Below are 22,173 nucleotides of genomic sequence, written 5' to 3'. Positions count from 1 at the left end.
GCATCGTCTTCGGCTTTTCTTGGACGCCTTCGTTGTACCTCATAAACTGTGATGAGACCACACAAATATAAATTTTGGTCATCACGGGTCTTCATGAGATTAAAATCTCTTAGAATTTTGTTTCTTTGATCTAGATTTACCACATCAAAACACTTGTACCGCTTACAATAACAATTTTCTCCCATCTCATGACTTTGTACTTTTATCTTCTTGTTAACTTCTGATATTCGACCGAAAGTTTTTCTCTTTTTACTAGACTTTTCACACCTCAAAACATTACACTCATCGTCAGACATTTTGCGTAAAAAAACTCACAATTCCTGTAATTTGGAGCGCTCTTGGAATCGAAAGAAAATATCAAAAATTATAACCTTAAAGTCTTATGTCACTGTCATAGTCGACGTCGACCATGGACAACGGTTGTTTTTTTTCCTGAACGGTTCTGACATCGGATGTTTTTTCCCTGTACCGATATTTTAAAAGCTTGAAATCGCAGTGACTATGAATGTTATTGCCCTGTTTGTTTTGACAGAACATAGCGACAGATATAACCATTCAGATTGCATTACCAGTTGAAAAAAATAAAAAATGTGACAAAAGTTGTTTTTCCCCTGACCCCTTCAATTATTAATTGCACACATAAACGCTCTTTAGTGGCCATACACGCAGTTGTTTTTGAATATAGCGTGTACTAACCTTATAACGTTGTTTAATTTCAAAATCTAGTCATAACTAATATTTTATTACTTTTAGTTGATATTATGTGTTGATGTTTAGTTCTTTGTCAATCTTACTTTATTATCTGTTGCTCTTGGAAAAAAGTTGAAAATAGTAGGGAGTATTCTCCTAGTTTCAAACTAAAGAGTCAGGAGCACAGTCACTCGGAGAGTTCATGAAAATATAACAATAAAAGAGCAAGCGAAGTAATTTACAAGATTTTGAAATTAAGCAGTCACAATGTGGTTTACTTAGAAAATTAAGCTTTAAACATCTAAAAGTACCAAAAAAACACTATAAAGGAATTTCATAAAAGGTCTCGGTTTTATCATATTTTTAAATAATTTACATAACAGCCACGAGCCAAACTTTTTTGATCTTTTTTAACTAATTCAATAACTTCCTACCATACTATTGGTGGAATTTTGGGGGAGTAACTTCTATACTAAAATTTTACCGATAGCTAAAGTTAGGTTAGAATTGAATACGGCCGATCTTGTAGTAATACGTACAAATTAATAAGTTTATACCTTTTACAATATCCATGCTGTGTTATACGAATTGTGTACCAAAAATTATTATATACTTCTTAGGTACGACTCATAACGCTCTAGTGTAAATTTTAATGCGATCTCATTTTTTGAATACGTTTTTGGCTATGAGAGTTATCGAGTTTTCTAGTGTTAAGTCGGCGCCAGACATTCGTATTAATGTTAGATTTGGAAGCGGTTATAAGTTGCGTATGTTATTTGAGTTTATTATGATTTATACTTTTTTGTTGTCAATAAAATATTTATAAAACACATTTCAACGGGTCCTATTGCTGTATTATTTTGAAATTCTCGATATTATGGCGACGTTACAGACGTCATGGTCGGGGAATCCCGAAGTTCGTTCAAAATAATATTTGCGAAAAGAGCGAGAATCGTAAAGTTATATTACTAAATTCGGTCGGTCTTGTAAGACGATCTCCTAGGAATGAATAGTGACCGCAAGAGCTTAAAAACTTATATTTCTATATATATAATGTTTTGCGCCGATTTAAATCTAAATTTATCACTAAGCACTATTACTAATCACTACTTTACTATTTTTTCATACGTTACACGCGTAATTTGATGTTACATAATTTATATTCAATTAGAAAAAAAAAAATGATAATTTAAATTATAGAAACGATTGTTTTCATATTACATGCATAACTCTATAAAGGTCTAAGGACACTAACTTGCTTCAAGAAAATATTTTTTAAAATTGTTATTCTATTTATTATTATTATTTTTTGTGATATGAATTTCAACAAAGTTTCCCCTCTAATATCATAATTTTATCGCTTAAATATTTATCGATGGCCAGTATTTATCTGATGGATTTTATTTATGCCAACAACATGAAAAAAAAAAAGAATTTTAGTAATGACTAAGTAAAAACTTTTTTGATACACGATTAGCCTAAAAAAGTACCCATCGTAAAGAACGATTTTTTAAAAAGGATCTTACAATCCAGTCCAAAAATAGGTGTACATAGACAATAAAACTTAATATATATTATAATAAATTCGTAGTGATGTCTGTACATGAATAGTTTGGAACGTACGTTAAAGTTTTACTATAAAGAAACAATTTCAATACAATATTTTGTGAATTGTTATTTAACATCGTGGTGTATATTTAAATATAGATTAAAAATTTGTTTTCTTTTTTCTTTTTATTAATGGAATAAATTTTAAAGGAGCTATTCATTTTACGATGTGAAAACTTGTGTAATGTGACTTAATTGCGGCAAAATTCGTTTTAAATCATGAATTGGTTATAAGCAAGTCAAAATATATAATTAATGATTTGTAGTCATAATAGAAGTAATACGAATTAACTAAACGGTTACAAAAAATAAAAAACATTTATATTTATGAAAAAAAAAAGTTTTTAATGTCTTAATACTTTACTTAACAAATTAAAACGTAAAACAGTTATCTATGTTTGTATTCATCACTTAACACAATTTATTAAAAATGCTATTGTCTATTTGTGAATGGCCATTTTTATTCGTCATAAAAAAAAAAAAAAAACATAAATAACGTGCGCTTTAAAATTGAATTTCCCGATTTAATATTATTTTGATTTCAAAATGAACACAATAACATCATAACCATTTTTATGAAAATAAATAATATAATTTTAGAATTATAATCGTATACAAAACATAACATATGTTAACTATTATTTTAAATATAAAAAGGTTTTTATCGAGTGATAAAAATATTTATAAGTGTTTTATTGATTTTTGTAATACTTATAAATATTATAATAATGTAAATATATTTTTAATAACTTTTTTGTCACTTATTGCACTGATTTCAATATATTTCGGGTAAAATCAATAAATAGAAAAACATCATCAAAAGATTAGGTAGTCAAATAAAGAAAAATAAAAACAAAATTTATAAATGAGAAAAATATAAAAATCTAATCAAGCACGAAGACAAACAGAAAAAGTAATCAATAAAGGGGGCAAATATTATAAGCTCTTGAAACTTTAAAACAATGTAAAACCAGTCGGGGTCAATTTTGTCCGTTATTAAATATTTTTTAATGTAATAATTGTAATTTGTTGTATTTATGCCAATGTCGCCGTAACAATAATTTAAAGACATTGTCTTAAATAACTGAACAGATTTTAATGAATCCTAGCATAATTATATGTTATACCTATCCTCATACGTAAAGCTACATAACGTCATGACAACTCTTTAAATGCTAATGACTTTGTCGTTTACTCAAGCATAAAAAAAACCTTAAACTTAAAATATGTTTAAGACAAATCTTTAGTTCTTTAAATTTATTTTGTCGTTGACAATTTCTTTACGAATATTAATTTTGGAAAAAGGAATACGATAAAAAATACATTGTTAAGAATAAACATAATTGTGTCATTATCAAGTTACTTACCTTGAGAAAATAGCTAGTACATACTATAATTTCTACCCAAAAACATACTTTATGTCCCCAATCGCTCTGTAATTAAAGATATTTACATATAGTAAATGTTTATAAAATATTTATGTTTCGTTATTAATTTAGTGCAATTTATTTTCGAACTCTCATGTAATCTATGTCTGTCTATATTTTGTATTAAATAAAATTGTTGCTAAATATAACATAGTATTTTGTAGTTGTGTGTCGATTTTCACCGGTAATTTAAGTATTTACTAATATTATTCTTTACATCCTATTTAGATTGTCGTAAGAAATATTTTGTACTAGCCACGTAAATATGTTGTATAACACAATGTGATTCTCTGTGATAAAATAATTGATATTTATACCTGGATATTTTATTTCAATTATCACCTTCCATTTATAAAATAATATTAGGTCCTTACAGATGAAATTGGCGTTTTGTCGTATGGAAACTTTGATTTCAAATATTTCCTCTTTGGTTAAGAATTCCAAATTCAATTTTAGACAGCTAGTAATTCGTGCTTTTGCTTTCGAAAACCGTAATTCATTTGTTTTTGCGTCACTCGGTTAAAACATGGAAAACTTGAAATATCGTTATTTACGAGTACGAGTTCCACGGTGGCACCAGTGCTGCAGAAACAGCCCTAAGGGTTAATGATGTGTATGGCTGCGGTGTTGCAAAAGAAAACTGCGTTTTCGGTTCAACGTCGACGTAGACGGCCGGAGACCAAGTTGATAATGAAGAATTGAAGGATATTGTGGAAGCGGATCCATCACAAACCAAGTCCGAGTTAGCTGTAGGCTGCGGTGTTAGTGACAAATCTGTTTTAATTAACTTAAAGCAAATTGAGAAGGTAAAAAAGCTTTATAGGTGATTACATCATGAATTGAGTGAAGCAAACCGACAAACGCGCTTAGACTGCTGCGTTATATTACTCAACCGGTACAATAATTAAGAATTTTGAATCGAATCATGTGACATGTGATAAAAAGTGGATCATGTACGAATTACGATAATCGGAACTGCTCATCGCAATGGCTGAACCTTGACGAGCCAGTCAAATCCTGCCCCAAGTGAAAATTCACTCAAAAAAGTTACTTGTGAGCGTTTGGTGGACAAGTGCAGGTGTCGTTCACTAGAGCCTTCTTAAATCTGGCCAGATGATTACGGCAGATGTCTATTGTCAGCAACTGCAAACCAAGATGAAAAGCTAGCTACTAAACAACCGAGGCTAGGTAAATCGCTTTAAGCCACTGCTGCTTCAGAATGACGTTAGACCACACACTGCACAACAGACGGCTACCAAATTAGAGGAGCTTCAATTGGAATGTCTAAGACATCAACCGTACTCCCCGGACCTTGCTCCAACAGATTACCATTTTTTTTTTGTCTAAATTTAGATAACTTTTTGCAAGGGAAAACATCAACGCCGTCCAGCCAATCAGGCAGTCCAAAGAATCGCCTTCAAACATTTTATTGATTCCCGTCCTAATGTTTTTTTTTAGTAAAGGTATTTATGAACTACACTACTATGGTACAAGTGCAAAGATATCAATGGTACATACTTTGATTAATTAAATATATTATATATTAAAAAATGAACTTTATGTTTTGACCATACAAAACCGCAACTCCATATGTAAAGGCCTAATATTCGATGTGTTAGCGCCTAAGGAATAGATCGAATTTCAGATGATACGAAACTAACATCGGTTTCGATGTAAAATCCGATATTTTCGGATACGGAGTTTTCAACTTAAAACTAATATCCGTAACCGAAAGTAATGTATTATCCGAAACAATTTATTAATATTCGTAATCGTTTGCGAAACGGATACAATATTAATCTTCTATCCAAAATTTTTACTTCCGTAACAACCTTTTCAATAAAAACAAAATGCAATGAGTTACTAAATCGGCATTCGGAAAATTGTGTTCTACCTAAATAATAATGTAAGTGTGCAGTTGGATCCAACTTGAAAGATAGGCTCTATTTTATTTTGATATATGAAATTATTATATTTAAGAAAAAAAAAAATAAGACGATACGAAGTTCGCAAGGTCAGCTAGTAGATATATAAATATTGGACCGTACTGTAGTGTATAAATATATATTACACTAGGAATCTATGAGACAAAACTTGAAAAGCTTAAAATCAGATAGGTAGGTACATCTTGTAATAATTAATTAGTGAATTTTTTACTTTAAAAATACATATATCTGGAATATGTATGTTTCTTTATCTAGAATATTCATGTTCTTCTGTGTACTTTTTTAATTTGATTGGTAAGTATAAAATCTTCAAAAGCTGTGAATCTATATTTTAGTATTTTAATCTAATATTTTTAAATGAGCAATTCTTGTTTATATTTATAATCTGAATCTCGAACTCGGCTCCAACGATTTTCATGAAATTTAGTATATAGCAGGTTTTGGGGGCGATAAATCCACCTAGCTAGGATTCATTTTTAGAAAATGTCGTTTTATCCCTGTTTTTAGGCACTGAGAAAATGGCTACAATATCGTTAGAATACGAAGGTAAATTTCGCAATTGTCAATGAAGTTGTAATAGTTCAGGTGGAAAATCGGCCGGTCGGAAACGACTGAAAATACCACGGTTTAAATCCTTATGTCTCCAGGTTGGTTATTTTTTTTCTAAATGCACTCGTGATTTTTTAATTAATTATCCAGTTCATATTTTTTATAATTGTCGGTAAAATCGAAAACTATTATTCATATTTTATAAATATGTAATTCGTATTTAAATAGGATTTCCAAAAAAGCTAACCTCGGTACTATAGTTTAATATTCGGAAATAGGTGCCTAATTATCGGATGTAAATAATTTACCTAAAAAAGTAAGATTAGAAACTCCAAAACTTGAAAAATGTTAAAGCATATTATACTCTAGTGTTTTTCAATTTTTTATTTTATATGTACACAATATGTGATTTATCTGTTTTGTGTTTTTCCTTTTAATGGATAAAATAATAATAAAAAACTACTAGAGGATTCTATATATAATATCTATATCCTAATATAATAAACTAATGATAATTAGTAACAACAGCTACCTATATTTAAATAAAAAAACGGAACAGCCATCATGTAATCCACGCGGACAGAAATGCTCACGGAAAGCTATAGTTAGTAGGTAGGTACTTAGGTACTAATAAAATAATTTTTAACAAAAAAAAAAAACCGACTTCAAACAGGAAACTAAAAAGTGAAAAATAAATTTACTTAGTACAAAGTAATTCGTATTTTGATTTAGTTAATCAGAAATGATTAAATAAATATTTTATAATTTTGAAGTCGGTGCCAAGTAAAACAATAACTACTCTAGTACTCGTAAGTTGTATTCAGTTTTCTTTCATAATTTGTTTCATTGACTATTAGGTTGAATACTGTTATTATTCTGTTATTGTTTTGACATATCTAATAATATTTGTTGTACTTGTTTGTTGTGTGTGTGTTGTTTGTATTTGTTATTGTAGCCAGGTTGTTGTAGTATTTACTTGGCACCAACTTCAAAATTATAAAATATTTATTTAATCACTTCTGATTAACTAAATCAAAATACGAATTACTTTGTACTAAGTAAATTTATTTTTCACTTTTTAGTTTCCTGTTTGAAGTCGGTTTTTTTTTGTTAAAAATTATTTTATTTTACAATTTTTAGTGATGGGTAGACCTAACAAGGATGCTTTTTCTCTTGTGTCGGGGGCCCGGAAACATACACAATACACAAGCACAAAAACCCAGACAATGACAAACATCTATATGGCCAATACAAATGTCTGTCGTGCGCGGAGATTGAACCCACTAACGCCAGCGCAACAGCTGGTGCTGTGACCGCTGCGCTAACGCGTCGAAATACTATGAGTAAAGTTCGCTATCAGGTGTCCATAATAACAACCGGGACTGACAGCCTAGCGTGTTCTCCGAGGCTAGGTTGGGAGAACCACAAGGATTAACAACTAGACCGAAAATAAATATTTGTATAAACATAAATATCCACTCCGAGCGGGAATAGAACCCGCGACCGTCGGTGTTTAGGCGCCGCCGACACGGCACATGCACCATTTATATCAAAGCGGTCGTCAAACAGCAAAAGGTATAACTGCTGTAAATTGTTGAGAAATTCCCTCGAGTGTTTATGGGCTCCATCATCAAACCTGGTCCTGCGACACAGATGATAACACAGCAGGTAATTGCTATAAATCGTTGAAAAGTTCCCTCGATTATCTTTCGTCTCCATCATCAGACTGTAATGGCACTTGTAACTCATATAGGTGCAAAGTTCTCATCAATAGAAACGAATTATGTTCAAACAGCAAGTAATTTCTATAAGTCGTTGAAGAGTTCCCTCGACTATCTTTCGTTTCCATCATCAGACTGAAATGGCACTTATAACTCATACATATGCAAAGTTCTCATCAATAGAAACGAATTAAGTCCAAACAGCTGGTAATTGCTATAAATCGTTAAAGAGTTCCCTCGACTATCTTTTGTCTCCATCATCAGACTGTAATGGCACTTATAACTCATACACGTGCAAAGTTCTCATCAATAGAAACGAATTAAGTTCAAAAAGCAGGTAATTGCTATAAATTGTTGAAGAGTTCCTTCGACTATCTTTCTTCTCCATCATCAGATCGACTCTAGACCTTTATTAAATAGTAGTGCTTTATAGTACTTAATGAAAACATGATTAAATTTACTAGTCACCCTTACGATTTTTGAAAGTTTCCCTCGATTTCTCTGGGATCCCATCATCAGATCCTGGTTTCCTTATCATGGTACCAAACTATGGATATCTTCTTTCCAACAAAAAAATAATTATCAAAATCGGTTCATAAACGAAGCAGTTATCTCCGAACACACATAAAAAAAATATATATATACGGTCGAATTGAGTAACCTCCTCCTTTTTTTGAAGGCGGTTAAAAAAGGGAGTACAGCCATAAAAATGCACATTGACCTTTAGAAAGGGATAATAATAATATGTAGCTACGTGAAATAAAAGTAAGATTCATTAGTAAATTCGTATAAAAAGACATCGAAAAAATATAAGAAAAGTTTACAATACTTAATAGATAACAATTTTTTTCGTAGATTAAGTATAATTATATTTTTAAGAGTGATATTTTTTTCACAGGTAAAATAATAACATTAATTAATAGTAATATCTACGTAAGATTTTTTTTAATAATTATTAAATATAATAGAATATGTACATATATTAATAGTAGGTACAGATATTAAAAGGCCAAAAAATATGAGTATTATATTTGTACAATTTTAATAATATAACTACAAACAAACTAGAAAGCGATGTCGTATCGGGTACCTTAATAATTACTTATTTAATTTTACTTACATGTACACAATAATTTCTTAAAGATATTTTTAATTTTTTAAAGATACTATGAAAACTTTATTTGGTAAAATGTTAAGAAATTAATTTTGCAGTTATTTTCTTATAACTGAAAGTTTTACAAATTAAGTTAGACAGATTTTTTTTTCTGCATCAGGTATAATTATAAATTCTTTCTTTCTTTATAAGTTAGTTTTCATATTCCTTAATGGAAACAGATGTTCGGAATAACTATTTGGGTTAGCGCAGATTTTGCTGTATTGAGTGAGTCGAGCGAAGCAAGCCAAGCCAAAGCTATCATCAAGCAGAGCAGCTGTTCATTGCGTCGCCGCCATTGTTGTTTTTGTCTCGCTCTCTTACTGCTTCCTCCCCCTACCAAAGCCGGCCAGTCTCGCTCGATTTCCGTGGCGTGTGGACGATTACGTGTGGCGTTGAAATAATAATAAATTACCACGGTCCCATCCTTTGTCCTGAAACTATTGAAACTGGAATAAAAACCGACCTTCGTTTTATCGATATTTGCAAAATAATCTGTCAATTGTGTCAACAACCGGTGAAATTGACAGGTGTCCCGTTCATCCGTGTACAGTGCGTTGAGTGATTCCCGCATAGTCGTTCGAGCATGAATAATAAAGAAGTAACCGGTGATAGCGTCGCGTGTCAACCGGGAGCGGTCTGGTGATCGAGGCACAGTGTCGAAGCCGCGAGGTTGACCGTGTGATGAGTCTGCGGTGACGGCGAGCCGCGGAGCGGTTGGATGGCGGCTGTAAGCGGCCCCGCGCGGCACTCTCGCGTCTCCATGAGTGTGTCCATGTCGCTGATGCAGGGCGGTACGCAGAGCGCGCCGCAGGGCGCCATCCTGGCGGCGGCGGCGCCCTACTATCAGACGCCGGCTATACCCACCGACGTGCAGCCCGACCGCCCCATAGGCTACGGCGCCTTCGGTGTCGTATGGTAAGTAGTGATATATCAATTTCACCTTATGTTTAGGCTATTATGTACGCAGTCTAATAAATAAAAACATATTCAGAAAAATAAACTTATAACAATCAAGTGACATTGATGCACTATGTTTATCTTTAAGCTTACTCGAATTTGTTAGTAAACAAATTTCTTTTGGTGACAGATTTCGTATAAGTGGCTATTTGCATATTCTTACTTTGTACAACCTTAAACTTTTAAGAATAATGTATATTAAGTCTATGTCTTATTCACTCATCTAACTGATAACTATGTAAGGAAGAAGTAAAGTAAGAGAAACTAATTCACATGGAAAGATTTGATCCACAGGAATAATATAAACTATTGTTGTTGTATTGCAAAGCCCAGAAATACGGGACGGTATAGACACATACACTCATAGCGAGTTTCTTATTACACATGCATTCATTGAAATAGACTTTACTTCTTTGGGGGCACTTATTTATACAGCCCGTACATAATTAGAATTATGAATTATGTTTAAAACAAATATTTTTCAAACACAAACAAAGTTACAATAAGTAATTTTTTTTTCATTAAAAAATAAATAAGTAAAGTCAAATAATTTATCTGTATTTTATTTTACTTTATTATATCATTTTTTTGTTTTACTGTGTAAAAGAAAAAAAGTAACGTAAAATATATAAAATGAAGTAGAAAACTTAAGTTTTCTTTCTAATATTTTAATTAGGATTATTTACATAAGATATCTTATATTGCTGATTCGAAAATAAATAGGTATGTTTGAAAGAAACAGTCATAGCATATAAATAAACATAAAGTTGACAATAATACAATTAACTATTACAATATTTAATTCCGTAGATATAATAGAAGAGAAAGTAAATGTTTATTATTATGTCTAAGAATTTGTAAATACATTTAAAAGTCATTTGAATTAATTGTTAAAAATAAATCTTAATGAGTTTAATCACTTTATTTTAATATTACAATTATTACTAACTTGAGTGTGAGGCGTTAAATTTTTTTACTAACTGCTTAAGTAAGTGAATTACATACGAATGTAAAACTGATACTGGTTATAGAAATATGAATATATTCACTTGTAAAAATGATTTCATGATCGAAAGCAATAATTTAGAGAACTTTATATTAATTAAATACCAGATAATAATTTAAATTAAGTACCTAATCAATGGACATTCTTCCTTTTGAAAGTTCCCTAAGAAATATCCTCAATAATATGCGACATAATTAGTCTGGTTTCAACTATGAAGCTAATTCATAAATAATGAAATGTTTTTTCAATTTTTCAGTTCTCAGTTGAAATGTAAGAGTAAGTTTCTTGAATAGTTATAAACTTTTATTTGATTTTTATTGGTCATATCTCCTTCATATCGTTTTATTACAAAGACATAACTGAGATCAATTCCTCTTGAATGAACTGTGACCGAGTTCGGCGCGAAATAAGTTTACATTTTACAACATGTGCGTTGAGTTAGGAACTTCAGTATTCCTAATCTGCACTACCTAGTGCCCTCTGTAAACACGTGGCGTTTCGATTGCCCCGTCGACGTGTATTCGATTCAGAGTGCAAGACATAAGAGCGATTTTCAATATTCATGTTTTCTGCAATCGAATGCACATTGCGTCCACCGACAGCGGCCCGACTTCGGCCGATTCTGCGCTTTATTGTTCCACATTTGTCTCGTTTTTGATTCGCCGGCGCGACTTTCAGTTATCGAAATGGTTACAACGCCCGTATACTGCTGAGAAAGGCGACCTAAGTATATACCATATTAGGGTCGTTTTCGTGGTATACGAAATATCCAACGTAGTAAGTGCATCGTACTCGGTAAGGGTTGTTAGGTATGGGAGAACGCTTTGTGTCGCCTCGTCGTGCGTAGGTAGGGCCCTTACGGTGCTAGGCGCGTCGATTGTGTGTGAACGACCGCAACGAGGGGAGGCACGCTTGATTATTCCGAGATCGCGTCGATCAGGTCGAGGGCCCTAAAAACCCGACCCTGAGTCTGCGCTCAGAGAAAGAAGGAGTTCTACACTCGTTCGTTGATTGCAAATAGGGATTCGTTTTATATTATAACATTTTAACTTATTTCATACTTTCCAGAGCGTTATTGTAATTTATTGTAAGCTCTGGTTGTTTTGAGTTTTTTTTTTCTATTAATGTTAGCTATTATATGGTTCCCTTTGAGTACTACTGGTTTCCCCATATAATTGCAGTTAAATTGTCATAGTGATGGTTACGTGACAAGATCGGCGTAACAATCTCGCCAAGAGATTCAAGATCGGTCTTCATGAATACACTGCCGTAGAAAGTAATAAATAGTTCGTGTATTACAATTTACATCGGTATTCACGATGACGTGAATAGTATTTCTAACCGTTTGTCTGTCTTTATTTTGTTCTTTTGCTATTTCTTCGTCAAAAGAACAATGTCTAAGAGATTATTTCAGTGTCCCATATTAACAAATATACAATGTGATGACAAAATCTTAATCATAATATCGTCGGTGATACTGCATTACCGCGTTACCAGCAGTGGCTAGAAGGTCGTAAGCACACAGTGACGAATTTTACAGAAGAGAGGAAAACTTATAATTTTCTTTATTTCTAGGTAGGTCTTAAGTCGACTGGACAAAAATATTGCTACAAATTTATGTAATGTATCTCCTCTAATGGGTTAATTTGTGGGTTAAAAAATAACTTCTAGTTTCTGTTCTGTTTCTGCAACTTATGCGTAAATTGTACAAGGATCAAATAAACGAATAATACATTAAATTTCATCATTTACAAGAATATTTTTTACAGTAAACATAATTGTGGCAACACAATGTAGCTAACAGAAACACTTCCATCCATAAGTTTATTATATTAATCAGTTGTTTTATAATAATTAATGTAGACACAAACTGGAAAACTTGAAAAGGTTCCTAACCCACAAATTTAAGTCTAGCAAAAACTTGTACCTGGTAACATAATGGTGATGGTAATTCAATATGTATTATCTTAAGGTTGAAACAAAAATGTTTTCCTCTACCAATTTGAAATAAAAGCTTTCTTCTGTTACCAATTCTACGTATTGTTTAGAGCTTAAATGAACAATTACAATTTGGTCAACAAACTCACGTATTTTTTACAGAATTTAATTTAAAGTGAAGAAAAATCAGCGTAAGCAATTTCCGATTCGATTTTTTTATTTAAATCTAAGATGAGGTTTTAAGATTTTTTTATTCTTCATCCATGTCATGAGCCAAAAACGTCTTAAAATTAATTGTCAGAACAAAAAACTACTAGGAGTACAAAATAAACATTTACATGTAGAACCCATTGCTTTTTGAGGCTTTGGTACCATTTGACAGCGTTTATTATCGATTTTTTAAAGTCCGATAAACGTTTTACATAATATCGTATCCTTCTAGTTTGGGTGTCTTTTCCAAGTTTCAAGATTAATTAGCCTTTCGTTTTCTTTTACTGCATCTTCCTTCAAATCATTGTCCGGAAAGCAATTGTAATCGCTACATCCTCTAGGTTGTACGTTTATTATATCCGACAGAGAAACATTGGAGTTTATAGTACAATGCTTAGGGCACCAAGTTTTATAAATAAATAATAATTACTTAGATTTTTTATGAAGCGTGTGGGATAACAGTGAATCAAGTGGGGGGGGGGGGGGTGTAATTCAAAGAAATTTTTTCTTTGAATTACAACCCCTTCCAACATTTTCTTTTGCACCACCGTAGGCGAATTTCGATGAAGCAGCTAGTGGGATAAGCGTTAGGGTACTTACTTCCATCTTTTCCACTTTTCCATCCTTTCCCTTCCATGATGAATACTGCAACTGATTACACGTAGGTACCCAATTAAAAATTTTGACTAAAAATTGGATTTAACAAATTTTGTAAACTTCACCTTTTTTTTTGAATATCATATCAAAAATTGACCGCTCCAGCGGGATTCGAACCCGCGTCTCCGACTGACCGTGTCGGCCATAATGAAAAAAAAATATTCAAAAATGTTTAGAATTCCTAATGTGTGGGTAACACAAAAATAAAATCGTACATATTAAACTTTACCTTGTTATTTGTTATATATTTATCACACCAAATTTTTTTCCTTAATTATATCCTTGATCTTTTAAAAGTAGTGTTATACAAATGTTAAAAAAATTGATGATTTCATGATTACTCATAACTGTTATTACAATTTTACACACGTTTGTGTGATATAAGTAGTATGGTTATAAGTTTATTGACATTTTCAGTGAGCAATTAACATAATAGCTATTTAATTATTAACATCACTATATTTCCTTTCAAGTCCAAAATTTCTTCGAAAAATGCTTTATATTCACGAGCAACGAACACAACAACGGCCAGTTTTCCTATGACGTGTTACGTATATATGCGTTTTTTTTTAAATACTTTTGTATGACCGTTGTTCACGCGGTTTTGACTTCTCACGTTTGAAGATTTTTTATTAGACGAAGCACTCTGCTGACCATGGCACGATGCCAACTGCAGTAAAGAGCCTCTACGCACGAAATCAGATTTTTGATTTTTTTTGTAGTTACGCGGTATTAGTAAGTGTTAGTTACGCGGTATTGCAGTATTACCAACAGTGGCGTGCATAAACTTTTTAGACAGTGTAGGTAGTCAAAAAAATATTAACAGCCACACTGCACATACTTTCTCGCAATTGTTTCCTAATTTGTTTCCATTTTGTTGAGAATAGAGGCAAAAGCCTCTTAAGAACAGAAAAGTAAATTATTGGACACGTAAAGTGCATTTATACTAATAATGCAGGCACACACAAAATAAATTTAACTATATATACCATGCTTAATGATTTGTCCGGGTTTTCTTGGTATGTGATACAAGTCGTGCCGAATCTTTTATGCGTCATATATATACAGCAACCAACTGATACTTATGAACTTTCAAACAAATCAGTTACTGGATAGACATAGTGGCCTCATAAGGCCCGTACCCTGATAATTTCGTTTGTTTCAAACAACGTGTGTCGAATATCAAGCAAAAAAAAAAAACAATATAATTTGTTAGTATGAACGCTCTCAGTTAACCAGCTATATTTTTCATAATATTTAATCTTGTAGAAAATTAGGTAGTTTCCTAGTTACTGTTCCGTTTGCAGATTTCTGTTTTATATCTAAGCTGGGTATGGGCCTACAATGAACAATTTTTAATTTATCTCTAAAATCGTACGTGTTGAATTTGGATGCTCTATTTACTTTCATCAAAAACACATCTCCTTTACATATTTCACAAATAAACCTATCCATCACTAATATATTAATATTTTCACTAATAACAAGAAGCACAAAGAAAAATTCAAAGTGAATTGTCAATTGTCATAATATTACTATGGAATGATTCGGATGGCGGATCCGATTATGCGACCGTGTCAAAAATCATAATTATTAGTATAAACGGTATCGAATTCATGACAATTTGATTTGACATGTTATTCTTAGGCTGTGCCTACTGTCATTGTTAAACCGATCAATGTTAAAAACACAATACTTTTTTCGTAATCCATATGACGCGCGATATTATAAAATTGTAGGACTATATTTATTTCTTACTGTCATTGCTAACATTTGTTAGCGATTGTAGGCAGAAGTTTCATAAAAGGCCCGTCGTCGATTGCGCGAAGCGCTGATATCGCATATATGACGGCGGGTTTTTCAAATTGAAGCGGATTTAAACTGAATTATTCTTTATGTCTTTTTCAAAAATATGTAATGTTCATGTTTTATATATCATTATTAGTAACATGCCAAGGTAGGCAGTAGCTTTCTGCCTATATGGAAAGCACGCTACGGATTATCCACGATGTATAATCATGCGTAGGTATAAACGCAACATGGCCTTTTCTTATTTTGGACATCAATTTCATTGAGGTTGATTCTAATCTAATTTCTGTATTTAATTTAATTGTAATCTGTGTTTCGTTTGAAAGTAGTATATGTAATAAGTAGATGATGAAACGATAATTTCTCTTCAGCCTGTAATATCCCACTGCTGGGCATAAACCTCTTTCCCCATGTAGGAGAAGGATCAGAGCATAATCCACCACGCTGTACCAATGCGGGTTGGCAGATATATTCCCTACTTTGAGTAATCTCTATCAGATGTACATGATAACAACCGGAACTGACGGCTTAACGTGCTCTCCGAGGCACGGTGGGGACACCCACAAGAACTGCACAAACACCCAGACCACGGCAACTGTATGGCCAATACAAATGTTTGTCATGTGCGGGGATCGAACCCGCAACCGCCAGCGCAACAGCCACAAACCAGTGCTGTGACCGTTGCGCCAACGGGTCGTCACTATAAACTATAATGAACTCTGAAAATGTTAATAGCACTTCTAAATGGTTATTAATAAGTCAAAAGCGATTAACGCTCATTCTTGCCGGTTGTTATTTCGTTCCAAATGTATTTGTTTATTTCTCTTTGTGTTTATTACTTTAAATACACATGTTTATACATGTTTATGACACTTATGAACTTAGTTTACCCGATCCGACTTAGAAATAGTACAGATATAATCACAAAGTATTCTAATGTTAACGAGTTGTTTACAGTCGGTATTGTTACTAAAATATGACTAACAAAAGATATTTCCAATTTTAGAAAGTTTTATTTTAGATATAGGTAGTTTTTCACATTTACGATAACAGATGAATTTTTCAATTTGTGATAAAGTAGCTGACTCGGCTGACTTCGTACCGCCATATCTTTTTTTTTCGTCAATATATCGAACTTTATTAATCTTTTTCGTATAAACCTTTTCCTAATAATAACGAACACGATTTTTTTTATTCAATTTGTCTAAGTTGTTCAAATTTTGTCCGGGTAAAAACGTGTCGGCTATTCATTTTTATTTATATAGATGTTACGCTTGGCACTAGGTTCTAGGTTTCAATCGTCCAATAAATTAATTACGTCGGGTATGCGGGCTGATTGATCGGGAGCGGTCCGGACCGCGCCCGGGTCGCGCCCGTCTCCGCCCTGCCGTATCTAATTGTGAATCCAAAACTCGATCCATCCTTCACCTCATACAAATCGTTTTGCTCTTTCTGGAAGTTTAATAAGTCTACATAAGACGGCGAATTCAAGGCGTCAATGCTTTTATTTACTTATACGGGGCGTCGATTTAATCTGAAACGTGTAGATGAAGAGGCATGGAACTTACCGCGATTGCCATTTTAAGATTCCCAATACTTCGATGAATGAGCTTGCAGATACCACAGTCGCGGACGGATAAAAGCCTTAATAGTAACTGTAAAGTTTTATAATCTTATAAGTGGTCTGGGCATTTGTATATAAGTGTGTTTCAGGATCGCTGATGCAGGATTCCTAGTGTTAATTTTGGGTTACTTATTTAATTTATTCTTAAAATGATAGATTAACGCGTATATACAAATGAAATATGCTTCTAACATTGTTGTCAGCACTCAAATAAGAATATAAAGTTAAAAAACGCGAAATGTTATAAAGGCCTTGAATCAAACAAAAAGGCGCTGTGAAATAAGGGGCGGTAACCTTAAATTGCAGGTACTCATATTTTTAAACAGACGTACAAAAATATAGTTTTTATGCATTGTACTAATAGCCGAATGCACTGCTTAAGATTCTCATGACAGTTTTATACCTGCTGTATCTACCTGAGCGCTCTTAGGTCGATCAGCATATACCTGAGTGTATGAACAATACGTCTCCGATTAAAGCTTGAGATTGTTCTGGGAAAGGCGTCGATTGCGTTGTATGGCAGTTGGTTTTATCAGGTTTATGTAGTTGCCACGACGGCTATTGTTATAGGCGTAGATTTTAGTCGTTTCAACGATTGTGTAAAATAATAATTGATTCTAAGTCGCTTTATGATGCGGTATACGATTAATTGAAGTCTATACATATATTATTATAAAGTAGAAATATTTGAATTTTTGAAAGATTGTAAATTTTAAAAATTTGTTTACCAGAAAAATGCTACGTTATCACTATTTCAGATAAGCTCTATTTTAACGGGAGAAAACAGAACTCCAATTAAAACTAATATTGTGTCAATCACTCGGTCGAAGCCGCGAGCCGCTAATAATGTCTAGTAATGCTCTGAAGTCCGTGGGTTGTGAAGAATAATTTCTTGTGCATAGTTAGGTCTTTCCTATAAGACAAAATAAGGTTTCGCATCCTAAAACTTAATAATTTATAATGGATTCTAATAATAGTAGGTACTTAACCTATATTATTAATCTGTTTGAATTTCGAGAAGAATTAAATTCGAAAACAAGTTTTTTAAAATGAATAAATTATGAATATACTTCAACATTTTCAATAAATTCAATGGCCGGATCAAAAGAATGAATTATATTTAAAAAGAAATAAAATATGAATTTACATTAAATATGAATATTTAAAAATTTAATAAATTAAAGCTAGACCAAATAAATTTTATCAGTAATTGTAATAAGGCTCTTTTGAGAATGGATAATATAATATAAAAATATACAGAACACTATTAAAAGTAATACTTAAAAACATACTTGGAACTTAAAAAGCCGACCGATGGCGGGATAACCATCCAACTGCTGGCTTTGAAATACACAGGCCAAAGACGGGATGCAGCGTCGTCGGCGCGACAACGGCAGCCCTTCGGTCACCAACCCGCCTGCCAAGCGTGGTGACTAAGGGCAACACATATGAGTTCATGCCATTTTTGGCGCAAACTTGTGGAGGCCTACGTTCAGCAGTGAACTGCAATAGGCTGAAGTGATGATGATAATGATGATGATTTAATAATTGTGTTTGCAGGCAAACGAAGAAAAACTGTCTTCAATTATATCAACAAGTAATACAACGTAGGTAGACGAAAAAATAGTCAAGTAAATACGCATTATCAAAGATTACTCCAAAAGTTGTAATCAGATTTCGATGAAATTTAAATGTGACCACATTATAAACACCGGCTTTCGATTAAATTAAAAATCATCAATATCGGTACACCCAGTAAAAAGTTATGCGGATTTTCGAGAGTTTCCTTCGATTTCTCTGGGATCCCATCATCAGATCCTGGTCCTTCCTTATCATGGTACCAAACTAGGGATATCTCCTTTCCAACAAAAAAAGAATTATCAAATAAAATAATATATATATATATATATATATATATATATATATATATATATATATATATATATATATATATCTATAATAATAATAATATATATAAAAGCGAAAGGTCACTCACTCATCATGAAATCTCCGAAACTATAACACCTACAAACTTGAAATTTGGCAGGTAGGCTCCTTATAGGACGTAGACATCCGCTAAGAACGGATTTTACGAAACTCGACCCCTAAGGGTGTAAAACGGGGGTTGCAAGTTTGTATGAAAGTCCTATGTTTTTGAAGTAAGAGACTTGAAATTTAAAATGTATGCTCTATAGATGATGAAAAGGTGTCCAAATAATGTATCTTTAGAAATAAACTCCCTTTTGGGGTTGAAACGGGGATGGTAGGTTGACTCACTCATCACGAAATCTCCGAAACTATAACACCTACAAACTTGAAATTTGACAGGAAGGCTTCTTATAGGGTGTAGACATCCGCTAAGAATGGATTTTACGAAATTCGACCCTTAAGGGGGTAAAATGGGGGTTGGAAGTTTGTGTGAAAGTCCCATGTATTTGAAGCAAGAGACTTGAAATTTAAAATGTATGCCTTATAAATGATGAAAAGGTGTCCAAATAATGTATCATTAGAAATCAACTCCCTTTTGGGGTTAAAACGGGGGATGGTAGGTTTACTTACTCATCACGAAATCTCCGAAATTATAACACCTACAAACTTGAAATTTGGCAGATAGGCTTCTTATAGGGCGTAAGCATTCGTTAAGAACGGGTTTTACGAAATTCGGCCCCTAAAGGGGTAAAACGGGGGTTGAAAGTTTTTTGGTTTTATTTGGTAGCGAGGTAGATTATAGAGTTAGTAGACGTCCGCTAAGAACGGATTTTGCGATATTCCACCGCTAAGAGGATGTAATGGGGGCTTATAGTTCGTACGAAACATATACAACACCTATAAGTTCGCTTAATAGGTTATTTATACTGCAGCCTAAAAATAAAACTAAAAGTGTGGTGTATAGAGAGGTTTTATAAAGTTTTTATTAAATTATACTAAATTGTGCCTTTTAAAAAGTTACTCAGTATGATAAGCATTTCAAGTCACTTAAATAAAAAAATAATTTGCGTTAAACAATTAGTGTATTATAAAACAAAGTCCCCAAAAGTGTATGTGATCGATTCCCTCAAAATCTACTGAACAGATTTTCATGCGGTTTCACCAATGAAGAGTGGGCTTCAAGAGGAAGGTTTACGGAATAGCTAAGCCGATCTTGGTGAAAGTTTCACTAGAAGTTTGCCAGAAAAACATTGTGAAAGACTGATTTCAACGCGGGCGAAGCCGCGGGCACAGCTAGTATATATATATATATCACATTAAATATCTAAATATCCATGTATATATCTAAATTTATATATATCCACGAGCATCTCGAACGAGACTAGTATATTTATTGAAAGATTTTCGTAAAAGATTAGGTATATTCAATAAATAGACGCTATTACATCTAGAACTGACGATAAAGACACAGGGATAGCTTATACAAAGCCAACCAAATTACATGTAATATAAGCATAAAAAGGCTTACGTTTGAACCAAATATAAAGATTACCTTAGAATTTGTTAACAAAAAGGTTTTTCCTGTTTATCGTTTACGACGCTGAAAACGTAAAAAAACCGTTTGTATTTACAAGAAATTACGAATATATTACCGTGAAATGAAATATGTATAAAATAAAATATTAATAAGTCAAACAAAAACTAACGAGAGCTATATATATTGTCATTATGAATAATGTTTACATTTCACGCCTATGTTTGCCCACAATTGTTAAATCGATTTTTCTTACATCTGGAAAAGTAAGTAAAAAAGTAAGTATATGAATGTTTTGTTGATTTGTCGTAATACCTATAAAAGAAAAAGATAAAAGAAGATGAAGATTTCAAAGGAATTTCAATGGAATTAGGATGACAAAATAGCAAAGAACATGAAGTATGCATATATTTTCGTTTCTTATATTGGCATCTCTGTTAACAAAAGAATTTTATTCTTTACCCGTTTAGAGAAGTTTAGTTTTTTTTAAATAAAAATGTAGAAGTACTTTGTGTGGTGTTACGCTTTACAAATTTAATTAAGTATGAATGCCGGTGTAGGCTGGATGAGGATTGCGGAGGACCGGGATATGTGGCGCGAACTTGGGGAGGCCTATGTCCAGCAGTGGACTGCGATAGGCTGAAGTGTGTGTGTGTGTACATATAAAACAAAAAATTATGGCTAATGAAAGTCAAAAAAGCGATTATTTATCGATGTAAATTGCTTGCTAACTATGAATAAGTCTATATCTGTAGTTATTGTTGTGATTTTTGTTAATAATATAAAAATATTGTATAATTTTATTTAATTAATTGTTAATATTCTTCGTTAAAAGATGCGGAAACGGTGGACGAGCCCCATTCGTTCACCGGAGCAAGAAGCCTTCACAAGTCTACTCAGTCATTGTATTAGTTACTAGCTTCTGTTCACGACTTCGTCCGCGTGGAATGGTTACTTTGGGCTTACGCTAACTTTAACCCGCACTTAACTGTTTACGCAGCGCACGCAGCGGAAGCCCTCAAAAGTAAAAAAAAAACCCGATTTTGAAACAATCTTCATTTGTGCTCCGCTCCTATTAATCTTAGCGTGATGATATTTAAGCCTTCCTCGATAAATGGGCTATCTAACACTGATAAAAATTTTCAAATCGGAACAGTAGTTTCTGAGATTAGCGCGTTCAAACAAACAAACAAATTCCTCAGCTTTATAATATTAGTTTAGATTATTTTGATAATAAAGACTTGGAGTCAGTTATGGCAACCAGAAGTCTCATTTCACCAAACTATGAAATAAAACAAAATCACGTGACTTATAACTTTGTTGTTTGTTTATCAAACAAACGTGATATTCGTCAAAACGATTGCGATAATGACTTTTTATCTGTTCTATCACTCGGCGGGTATTTGTTGACA

The 22,173-nt window shown here is 32.7% G+C and overlaps 1 protein-coding gene across 3 annotated transcripts in view; it reads left to right on the top strand.

Moving 5' to 3' along the window:
• The first annotated feature begins 9,815 nt into the window (after positions 1 to 9,815).
• Positions 9,816 to 22,173, top strand: part of LOC123653413 (serine/threonine-protein kinase NLK) — a 161,900-nt gene continuing 149,542 nt past the window's right edge. For 2 of the 3 annotated variants that reach the window (XM_045589406.1, XM_045589405.1), the window contains exon 1: positions 9,828 to 10,012. In XM_045589406.1, coding sequence (XP_045445362.1) covers positions 9,858 to 10,012 — 155 coding nt within the window. In that variant the 5' untranslated portion in view covers positions 9,828 to 9,857. Of the gene's footprint in view, positions 10,013 to 22,173 lie in introns of all 3 variants that reach the window. The other variant, XM_045589404.1, reaches the window with a different exon arrangement.

The sequence above is a fragment of the Melitaea cinxia genome, chromosome 5 (genome assembly GCF_905220565.1).
Source record: "Melitaea cinxia chromosome 5, ilMelCinx1.1, whole genome shotgun sequence".
In the NCBI taxonomy this organism is placed as follows: Eukaryota; Metazoa; Arthropoda; class Insecta; order Lepidoptera; family Nymphalidae; genus Melitaea; species Melitaea cinxia.
Note: the sequence above shows the minus strand (reverse complement) of the source record. Positions and strands in the feature narration are given on the sequence as shown.